The following is an 11844-nucleotide window of genomic DNA, read 5'->3' on the forward strand; positions in this document are numbered from 1 at the left end:
GGGAAGGAGGCAGCAGTGTTCGATCAGCTTCCGTTAGCAGCAGTAGCAAAGGAATCACTCAGGTTCAGTTAACAGCAAGGGATTGATCGATCGCTTGGGTTCAGTAACACGTAGCCTGCAGTGCAGTCGCTCGGGTTCAGTTAGAGCGCAACGCCTCGCACACATGCACATACGTATGAGAGAAACGCGCATCGCTCGGTCCCCGACCACCCATCGTAACCGGGAACTCCCCCGATATTTTCCTCGCCCTCGCTTCTACCTCGGTTTTCTCCGTCATGCACGGCCCAAAGAATGTCATGCAGCTGCGTCTCCGGCCCGCCTAGGACGAAAAGCCCATTTTCTGTCATGATTTTTTGTCATGGAAGTAGGAGCCCACCACATCTATGATGATATCGGATTTGTCACAATTATCGTCATAGAAGTTTCATAAGCATGACAGAAAAAAAATCCGTTCGGCCCAAAATGTCATGGATGTGTCATTTTTTAGTGGGGGTTGTCAATCCCTTCACAGTCACTTGCAAGAAACAGATCTGATAGAGATAGATATAAAAGATTGCTAAAACGTAAAACAAAGTAAAAACAAATAAATTACAGCAAGGTATTTTGGGGTTTTTTGGTTTATAGATCTGAAAATATATGATGCAAAATATACCCGGGGCCATAGATTTCACTAGAGGCTTCTCTCTTGAAAGAAAGGATACGGTAGGTGAAAAAATAACTGTCGAGCAATTGATAGAAAAACACAAAGTTATAACGATATCAAGGCAATGATTATGAATATATGCATCACGTCCGTGATAAGTAGACTGACTCCTGCCTGCATCTACTACTATTACTCCACACGGCGGCCGCTATCTAGAATGCATTTAGAGTATTAAGTTTATAAGAACGGAGTAACACCTTAAGTAAGATGACATGATGTAGAGGGATAAACTCAACAATATGACATAAACCCCATCTTTTTATCCTTGATGGCAACAATGCAATACGTGCCTCTCTAACCCTACTATGTCACTGGGTGAGGATACCGCAAGATTGAACCCAAAACCAAGCACCTCTCCCATTGCAAGAAAAACCAATCTAGTTGGCCAAACCAAATCGATAGTTCGAAGGGAAATACAAATATATCAAATTATGCATATAAGAATTCGTAGGAGATTCAAATAATATTCATAGATAATCAGAACATAAATCCACAATTCATCGGATCTCGACAAACACACTGCAAAATAATATTACATTGGATAGAACTTTAAGAACATCGAGGAGAACATTGTCTTGAAGATCAAAGAGAGAGAATAAGCCATCTAGCTACTAGATATGGACCCGTAGGTCTATGGTAAACTACTCACACTTCATCGGAAGGGCAATAGAGTTGATGTAGATGCCCTCCGTGATCGAATTCCCCTCTGGCAGATTGCCGGAAAAGGCCCCAAGATGAGATCTTACGGGAACAGAAGGTTATGGTGGAGGAAAAGAATTTTTGTGGCTCTGTCTGTTCATTTGGGAATACTTTGGGATTTATAGAGCTGAGAGGGAGGTCGGTGGACTCTCGAGGAGGCCACAAGCCAGAAGGACGCCCTCCTAGGGTGCATCCTGAGGGCTTCTGGTGCCCTCGGGACTATTCTGACTTCGTCTCCAAGTTCCGTTGATGTCTTCTAGTCCAAGAAAAATCATCGTGAAAGTTCTATTCCGTTTGGACTCCGTTTGATATTCCTTTTCTGTAGAACTCAAAAACAGGAAAAAAAAGAAACTGACACTGGGCTCTAGGTTAATAGGTTAGTCCCAAAAATAATATAAAATAGCATATTAATGCATATAAAACATCCAAAACAAATAATATAATAGCATGGAATAATAAAAAATTATAGATACGTTGGAGACGTATCAAGCCCCAGGAGTGGGATGCTGCCGCCACTATAACATGGGACCGGATGACTACTACGGATGGTGATCACCAAGCTAGGTCAAAAGACTAAGCTTGGGGGAGTACGTAATTCCACCGACATTACATTCATGTTCACAGACTTCATTCCAGTTTTTGGTGTTCACACATTTTCATTGTATCATCCATGCTAGTTTTATTTTCTTGCTTTCTTCTTGTGTATTTGAAAAACTTTGGGAAAATCCAAAAATATTTCCTGCTTCTTTTCGGTTTTCTTTCTAGCTTAATTTAGTTGTAGCATTAAAAGAAAACCCAGAAATATTTCCCTTTTCTTTTTTTTTTTGCTTCTTGGGAGCTTTCCCGTGTAAATAGTTTTTGTTGTTTTCGTATCCCTTTCTTTAATTTGCTTAATATGGGCAGGTAAATCACGAGCAAACCTACTACTCCCTCTATTCCAAAAAGTGTCATCATTTAGTTCAAATTTGAAACCGAGGGAGTAGAATATTGCAACACACAGCAACTATCAGGTCTAAAATAAAATGCATTGAAGGAGTAGAGGGAGTAGCATTTCACCAAATCTAGTAGTTCGATCGTGGGGTCATTCACTCAAAAGAGAGGGTGCGGAGTATGCCTGATATGTATTCAACTACTCATCACATGTGGTACTCATCCGAAAGAGAGGGTGTGGTCTAGCCAGGTTAAAACCAACAGCGTAGCTATAGTGTTCACCCGAGAGAGAAAAACGTAGCTAGTTATTTTTAAGGGGGAAAGAACTGTAGCTGGTGTACAACAGTATCAAAACAGCGTAAATGCGGCTACAGTAAACCGATGTACGGCCAAGCAATCCGCGCCACGGCAGTACTCGGCCTAGTGGACGTCTGACACGTCGCCGAACAAACTAGCCACAGCAGCAGCGAGTGTATGACACGGCGCAGCGATGGCAGACACGTCACCGAGCAAACCACGCCACCAGTGGGCAGTAGCAGAGCTTTTTTTTTTTCTTTTTTGCGGGTGCAATAGCAGAGCTTCCACAGGGCCAAAGTGTAGCCAAGCAAACCGCGCCACGGCATTTCCACTTTATATTAACCATTGAATTGTCGATACAAATGGATGTTGTTTCTAAGAACAACAGTGGATAAACTGGTACTCCAACAGTAATCAATCTGATAACACTACAACTCAGAATAAAATAAAATAAAGAGAGAACTTGTAATAGGTAGCTGCTGCACACCAACTGTTCCAGCACAAATTATTGTACTGTCGTAAAATACTGCATGATACACAATACAGTCAATACTGCACACCAACTGTTTCAGCACAAATTATTGGAAATAAAAGAAAAAACATGATCCAAGATGCACCTGGAGATTAAGTCTCAGCTACCAAAAGTAATAATAAAGGAAACAATAAGAAGCAAACACAACACAGGTAGTGAGTAGCGACTGAGAGCACACTTTCTGAAGGTAATTGTGCTTCAGCTTCCATATCAATGCTCTCATCTGGAAGTACACTGAATAGTACTAGCTTCGGTTAGTCCTTCAGTATGACCTTTCCAAGCAAAAGGCTAGCCAACCGCACCTCGTGTCCTGGACCGGAAAAAAGAAATCATAGTTATAACATGTGAATTTGGAATCCTTCAGCATCTCGCTTTGTACAAAATCGATGTGTATGGAGAAAACAATACTTAAGGCAATGTTTGTAAATGGAAAAGAGTGAACGAATAGAATCTGTCTTCACATACCTCTTGCATTTCATAGGATGAGGTGTCACCATATTCGGCTACCTCAAGTCCTCCTCGTCACTGCCGATCTCGTTATACTTTCCATAGAATTCCTCTGAAATATCAATTGCGGGACGGTTCGGGTGGATGCATGCTTCTTTCCTGATGGCAGCAGCGGCAGCCTTGATTTCGGAAGGTGTTACATCCACTCTGTAAAAACTTAATACTGCTTCTCTGAGAGATGAAAGATGCTGAAAACCTAATTCGAAGCCAGAATGTCTTGCCAGTGACACATGCAGTCGCAAATTAAGCTTCTCAAGCTTCGGCATAGCTCCTTCCATGAACTTAACGTGCGCCCCAGCCACACTGTAGATGACAAACTTAATGAGGCACTGAAATCCGGTACTTGCTTGGACTTCGATCAGTTCAACTGGGTCGGCTACGAAGGACAGTTTCAGATAAAGTAAGCTTGCAAGTTCACCAAGAGTGTGCAGATCCTCCTCCTTTAATTCAGTTAAGCTGATCTCCAGGTAAGCAAGACTGGTGAGTGCCGGTGCAGTCCACTTTGGAATATTCATGAAACAATAGTCACCGGAGATACGAAATATTTGAAGGGAAGATGGTAGAAGGGACCAAGAATCTAACAACTCAAGGGAACCACCAGGCTTATGTATCCATAGAGATCGGAGTTTGCAGGTGCCTAGCTTGCATAACAAGGAGAATAACAGCTCTTCATGCTTCTTGCACTTGTCAGATCTTCCACTATCGAGGTATACTTTGAGTTCATCCAAATTTATCATGTTCGCGAGCTCCTCCACCGCATCTGTTTCACTCCGTGAAACATTAAAGCTTGAGATCACCCGTAAGTTCCTCATACCCCCAAGGCCGTTTGGTATCTTTGTTTGCCCTGCACCATGCAGGTGCTCTAGTTTAGTGAACTTAAAAGTTCCATCTGGCAACTCCTGCACGGATGTGTTCCGCAGATCTAGGGTCTCTAAATTGCCTAGCTCCACGGTCCCTGATGGTAACTCTGATATGGACTTTCCACTAAGACACAGGTACTTCAGTCGAAATAATTTGTCAATGTCATTCATAATATAATCCTCCAAACCAACGCAATCTTCAACATCCAATACATGTAAACCTCCAAATTTAACAAGACTAGGCAAGAGTTTGATGCAACCTGCAGATGCTGTCACTATTAGAGATCGTACGTGGCTTAGATCTTCATTTGCTAGTGCAGATGCAAGCTCCTGGTCAATGTGCTGGACAGATAGCCGTCGAATAAAACCTTGTCGATTTACCAAACCATGTAGCCCAGTGCTTACCAATGTGGTAAAATTATCTTCAGCGGATTTTGAAATAATAAGTTCAAGAATCATGTCATGAACTCGACAAGCACGAGCCTTACCATCATAGCCAATATCCACTGGTAAGATCATGCTTTTATTGATAAGCATGTAAAAGTAGTTCTCGGCAACCTCTTGTCTGCTCCGTCCATTCTCTTCAGAGATAAGTCCTTCTGCTATCCATAGTCTCACTAGTCTCTCTCTTTCAATCACATAGTCCTCAGGAAATATACTTAGGTACAATAAGCATGCCCTGAGAGGAAGTGAAAGATCATTGTACGAAAGGGATAGTATGCTACGCATTCCCTCCAGAGACCGGGTTTTTTCCATTGCAGACCCAATTGACCTTTTGACCTGCTCCCAGTCCTCTTTGACAGCTGGTTTGTTTGCTAGAAGACCAGATATACTTACAATTGCCAATGGTAGGCCTCCACATTTTTTAAGGATTTTATTTGAAACTTCTTTCAGGGAATCAGGGCAGTCTTCAGAGCCAAATATTCTTTTGAAAAACAAACTTTTAGAGTGAACATCACTCAGGGCTTTCATTTCATACACGCGGTCCTCACGGCCAACACAACATGCCAATGCTACCTCAACAATGCGTGTGGTAGTGATAATTCTGCTCGAACAATTATTCTCTGGAAAAGCACACTTGATGGTGTTCCATGCTTGTCTAGACCATATGTCATCAACTATGACGAGATACCTGGTAAATATTAGCAGATGATGTAAACCATTTATGATAAGGGATTCAACTAGGAAACATAAAAATGTCATAACACTCCAAGAATACATCATACACTTCATGGTTCGAAATCGGATTCTTGGGTAGAGCAAAATGGACTTCTACCCATCTGTAAGGCTTCACCCTGGTTTATTAACCAGATATACAACGGTGTGCGTATATTTGATTACATTGTGTGACATGCTTTTAGCATACATGGTAAGAACGCCTAGAATCATGCAAACCTCCATGATGGGATTAATGTTATTTGTTAGCAAGTGAAAAATTAATAACACACGCAGCAAGAATTACACTACTAAAATAATAAGCCCCATGAAACAAAATAAAGTAATAAGTAGCCATAGAATACGTTTCAGCAAAAAAAATACCTCTTATCTTGTAGTAGCTCTCTCAACTTTGCAATAGATGTCATTTCATCCCAAACATCGATATCTTTTATAAATCCATCTGGACAAGGCACTTTGTAGATCACATCCTTGATAATACTCTTAATACTTGGTTTTTGCGAAACTGATACAAAAGCCCTAAAATGAAAATGAGTTTCAATCTTGCGGTAGATTTCGCTCGCTAGGGCAGTTTTTCCCAACCCACCAAACCCAATAATAGACAACACCTTGCAATTATTAGATGAGCTGTTTCCTTCTAGCATCCATTTGGCAATATCGTCTCTTGGACCATCCAAACCCACAAGGTGCACATCCTTAGCTAAAAGGTCAACCAGACGGGGATCCACGGCTTTATGGGTGCTACAAAGGGTATCATCTAGCTTGGAACTATTTTTTAAGTCTTTCACTTCATTGATACGAACCTTGAGTTGGTCGATTTGACCGGCGATTCCACGCAGAGACAAAAGCGTCTTCAGATTACGGGCGGCCTTGCGGAAAAACTCCTTGAAGCCGCCATGACGGCCGTCACTGCCGAGCTGGTGAATGAACTTGTCGATGCAATACTCGGTGTCATAGGCCAACTCCCTGAGCAATGCTATCCATGTCTTCACTTCGACGGCTTGTTCTTCTAGCATCTCGGGATCGTAATCTTTTACGGTAGCATGCATGCTGGTGAGCTCAGATCTGAGGGAGCCGATGAGAGTGCGGACCCCCCTCATGCGGCCATACTCGCCGGCGTGGAGAGCGTTGAGCTTCTCCAGTAGGGGACCCAGTGGGCCTACTACAGCGCTCACCACAGCACGCGCCATGGATCTCTAGCTTAGCTTGTGACTGCGTCTGCGTGTGCTGGGTGGGAGGAGTGGAGACTGGAGAGTGGTTCGGGGAAGCGGCGTAGAGGACCCAGAAATTGGTGAGCTGGGTGGGACAAGCTGCAAGCTTTCGCGGACAAATCGCAAGCATTTGGGAGGAGAAGGCGGAGGAAGTGAGAGCGAGAAAGAGAAGTGGCGGCGGAGGGAGATGGGGATCGGAAGGGGAGGACCGAGAGGGAAGACTGGTCGTAGGCCCTAATGATGCGATGGCTCAAAAATGTAATTTTGCGAGGGGTAGTGGATTAGCATGTGCATAAAGCTAGTAGTTAAACATGGCACAGGGTGTAAAAGCAAATAAAGTAAAGAACGCGTCTGTGTTCACTGTTCAGTCCCGACAGGGAGAACCTTAGCTCTCAAACCGAGAGCATCTTTTATTATTGCCGGCCACTTTGTATGTACTCCGTGTTTTTACGTTACTACCGTGACATAGTGTCAAAACACCCTTTTTTTTAAAAGGAGGATTTACCCCGCCTCTGCATCTGAACGATGTATGCAGTCATTTTATTAATTATTTTTAGAGACCTTACAAATCATTACATCAGTAAGTGTGAAGCCACCATCTAGGCGACCCCTGTCGCTTCTCCTATCCCCTTGATGCATGTGTGCCGAATGTCCGAGGCTAATACCAAACACATCGCACCAAAGCCTAACATCTAATGCCGGATGCTCAATCCCAGCCACATGCCGGGAACGGGTCACATACCGGTCCGGCACACTCACCGAGGCTACCGCCATCGTCATCCACCTAACCATCTTCAAAGCAGGTATTGACGCAAAGACCTTGCTAGGTCAGCTGTCGACACCACCATAGCGCCAGACACCGCCACTCTTATATTATGAAAGTATCTACTACAGTTATAGTCCTCTTAAGACTCGGATCTGGTCAGTTCTCTGTTGTCCCTGCTCCACATCCATCACAAGTTATTCAGGTTAATAAGAAGCCAAAGCTTTTTGCCGGCCATCTTAAGGCTTAAATGGTGACCGACGGTGTTCTGGACTAGGGGGTACTCACCACATCATCTTCCGATCAGTTGGATTGGGCCGAGGACCTCCATGGCCGTATACTCATGGGCCAGTTCGGATAACCCCTTCCGCATACAAGGAAGACTCCACAAGACTTGGCGCCCAAGACAAGGACTCTCCTAAACCCTAGGCCTCCGGTGTCTTATATAAACCGAGGCCAGGCTAGTCAATAGATAATCTCATATTCATTACTATCATCTCGTAGTAGATACATGTACTCTGTACTACACCCCATACGAATACAATCAAAATCAGGACATAGGGTTTTACCTCCATCAAGAGGGCCCGAACCTGGGTAAAATCCCGTGTCCATGTTACCATCGCTTCAAGACGCCTAGCTTAGGACCCCTACTATGAGATACGCCGGATATTGAACCGACATTGGTGCTTTCATTGAGAGCCTGTTAGGTGATCATCATGGCGCGATGGGATTCTAGATCAACGATCAGGTGATATTATTCCAGTCGGATCTTTTGCATGTAAATTTTCTCTCTTGCAAAGTCGTCGCTAGCGTGTCGTGCTATTTGTCTGCAGTCAGACCGGATCGAGAATTCTTTTAGTGGCCGCGACCGTATCCGCCGCCTGGTGGATCGCCGGATTCTGAACTACCATGTGTGCCATAAAGATCCTAGTGGTGGCACAGTTATCAGACTTGCTACAGGCGACGACGACCCGGCAGAGGCGAGCGTGCAGCCCGTACTGCCCACGCAGTGCGGCGCAGGTGGGCATGCTGGAACCTTATCGCGCATCAAGCTCGGACCGCTTCATTAATGCCGAACACATTAACTAGGTAAGTCGCTCTCATGCTCAAAAACTTTCAGTTTTAAATTTTGTTCGGTTCGACCAAGCATTATACTTTTTTGGCAAAAAGTTGCTTGTGAAAAACTTCCTTGTCAAAACCTTGTTTGTGACACACAAATTCAAATACCCCGTTTAACCGGGGGCTTCCTTTATGGAGCCTTTCCTCTTGCATATAATTATACTTGTACGACTTCATTCCTTGTTCGTGTATTATGCCACAATATGCACCATGTTGACTTAAGCGATTTGCAAGATGAGTTGCCTTGTTCCTGTGTTTACCCCTACATTCCCGATTGTTCGGCTAGGGAGTAAAGGGAGCACCTCTGCGATTGTCATGATCGGGTCATCCGAGCCGGACCTTAGACTGGGTGAATCCGAAAGATAGCGCTCTTACTGTTTTCAATAATGGTCGGCACACGGAACTCATGAGTACAAAAAATCTACTGCACAAGTCTCACAGTAATAATGAGCAATCGAAGAAAGGTATCGGTGGGGGTACTATTTTCTTCGAAGATGCTTCTTACACTTCGTCAGTAATATAGCATAAGTTCCCTGAGCACGCTTTGTCTGTTACAGCCTTATGGCCTGAATGCCTGGTTATCGGAAGCACCGTCGATATTCTCGACAAGTGGAGTACATAACACTTTTCGGCCCTTGAGCGAAGAGGGAGAAGCCGACGGTCGGTTAGGACGGGTGAACAAAGATATGATACAAGTACTTCGGTATATACAATCATTAGACATAAAATTCTTGTACCCAAGTCACTTGGGGGCTCTTAAATTTATATGAGATGTTTTATAATAAGTGTCATTATTTAATATATATATATATAAGGGCTGCCTTCCGTAATCATTGTTATAAAGCCATAAATATGCATCAATTTGACTTAAGATTTTGGCCAAGCTGGGTTCCCTGGCTCCTGTGCTTACTCCTACGTTCCCGATTGTTCGGCTAGGTCGTAAAGGGAGCACCTCTGTGCCTGTTACTGCCGGGTCATTCGAGTTAGTACCTCGGACTGGGTGAAGCCGAAAGCTAGCAATCTTAAAGTATCGCATTGGTCGGCGATGACGGAAGTGAAAATTTTGGTTCATTAATACCATAGAGTTTGGGAACTTTCCCCGAACTAAATCCTCAATATTTTCTCCTGCATTGATTTGAGGCGTGGTTTCAAGATCATGGTTGACATGACAACCCAAAGAAAGAAACCGATAGCGGGATTATTTTCTTTGAAAGATGTTTCTCACATTATAAAGTAATATAACATATCTCTCCACGTACCTTTGTTTATAAAACTGTATGTCCGGATTGTCTTGTTTGTCGTAAATCTTTGCCCTTGTCAAGGCTTTATAAAGCGAGACAAACACTCCGCGGCTACTGGCCGAGGAAGTTGAAGCCGATGGTCGGTCAACAAAGTTTTGTACAATGCGGATTTGAGTATTAATAATTTAGAGTACTTGGGTACGTAGAATCATTACACATAATTTAAAATTTTACTTCGAACATCGATCCTTAATTCGACCACCCGTGCCCACATTAAGGCTCGGGGGCTACTGGGCTTCGTGCTTATCATTTATAAATATTAAAGGGGTACATCGATCCCCCGATCTGGTGTTGCCACCCGACCAGTGTCTCAGGGGCTACTGCATTGACAATCCAATGCAGAAAATTTAAAGTGTAATATAGTTTTCGAGGAGATTATTATCCTCAGGTTGGTCGGCCATACCCAACCTGAGTCTCGAGGACTTTGCACACCGCGTTTCTATTCCTAAGTATGCTGCCGAGCTGGGAATTGATCCTCAGGCTGATTTTATGAATCAGCCTGGGTCTCAGGGGCTACTAGGGTCAGCGGTTTGATTTTTTCCTTCAGGTGCATCCCGGATATTAGGCCAACATGCACCTTGAGGGCTACTGGCTATACATCTCGGTAGAGATTACATTGCATAATTCGGAATTAAATTCATAAAAATCAACCCATGGACGAGGTGGTGCACCACCTCGGATACAGTCCGGCGTTGGTGCTCGACTACAATAGACACCCCGGAAGCAGTCCGGCATGAAGCTCGGATGCTAGTGGCTGGCTCCGTAGAGGGTATTTCCGGCATTAAGCTCGGCTAAAATCCTTCAACTTTTTTGAACCAAGGTGATCTATGACACCTTGGATATAGTCCGGCGTTGGAGCTTGGACATAGTCCGGCGGTAGAGCTCAGATACATGCCGGCGGTGCAGCTCGGATACATTCCGGCGTTGGAGCTCGGAAGCGGTCCGGCGTTGGTGCTCGGCTGCAAAAGATACCTCGAATGCAGTCCGGCGTTGGAGCTCGGATGCAAGAGGACACTGCCGCCCGGGAACAACTCCAAACCCGAGGTGTGGCATAAAAATAACAAGGCATTGATAAAGGCAGAAAACTTAAAGGGGCTCCTCGGATACCCGACGTGTAAACTCTTCGGATGCACTTCGGCGATCCTCAAGATTGAAGATGAGAAGATTTGTTGAACCAGTTTTCAAGACCGACGACCGAAGATGAAGAATAGTTCCGAAGAATCGAGGAGCGTCCCCAACTTGAAGACCGGTTCAGGGGGCTACTGACGGTGTCCTGGACTAGGGGGTACTCACCACGTCATCTCCCGGTCAGTTGGACTGGGCCGAGGACCCCCATGGCCGTATCCTCATGGGCTAGTTCGGACAACCCCTGCCGCATACAAGGAAGACTCCACAAGACTTGGCGCCCAAGACAAGGACTCTCCTAAACCCTAGGCCTCCGGTGTCTTATATAAACCGAGGCCAGGCTAGTCAATAGATAATCTCATATTCATTACTATCATCTCATGGTAGATACATATACTCTGTACTACACCCCATATGAATACAATCAAAAGCAGGACGTAGGGTTTTACCTCCATCAAGAGGGTCCGAACTTGGGTAAAATCCCGTGTCCATGTTACCATCGCTTCAAGACCCCTAGCTTAGGACCCCTACTACGAGATACGCCGGATATTGAACCGACAGTGACCAAATAGGAGTAAAACATCCTTGGATCAAACAGGGACATGGTAAAAGAAGAGCGAA

General features: G+C 44.4%; 1 protein-coding gene across 1 annotated transcript; it reads right to left on the minus strand.

The window, feature by feature from the left end:
• Positions 1 to 3070: 3070 nt before the first annotated feature.
• LOC119312913 (disease resistance protein PIK6-NP-like) lies at positions 3071 to 7134 on the minus strand. The gene is made up of 3 exons (XM_037588698.1): positions 6068 to 7134; positions 3627 to 5660; positions 3071 to 3471 (listed from the first exon to the last, which is right to left on the minus strand). The coding sequence occupies exons 1-2, from the start codon at positions 6892 to 6894 to the stop codon at positions 3665 to 3667; spliced, it is 2823 nt and encodes a 940-aa protein (XP_037444595.1). The 5' UTR covers positions 6895 to 7134; the 3' UTR covers positions 3071 to 3471; positions 3627 to 3664.
• Positions 7135 to 11844: the final 4710 nt, after the last annotated feature.

Source organism: Triticum dicoccoides, chromosome 5B, assembly GCF_002162155.2.
Source record: "Triticum dicoccoides isolate Atlit2015 ecotype Zavitan chromosome 5B, WEW_v2.0, whole genome shotgun sequence".
Taxonomy (NCBI): domain Eukaryota; kingdom Viridiplantae; phylum Streptophyta; class Magnoliopsida; order Poales; family Poaceae; genus Triticum; species Triticum dicoccoides.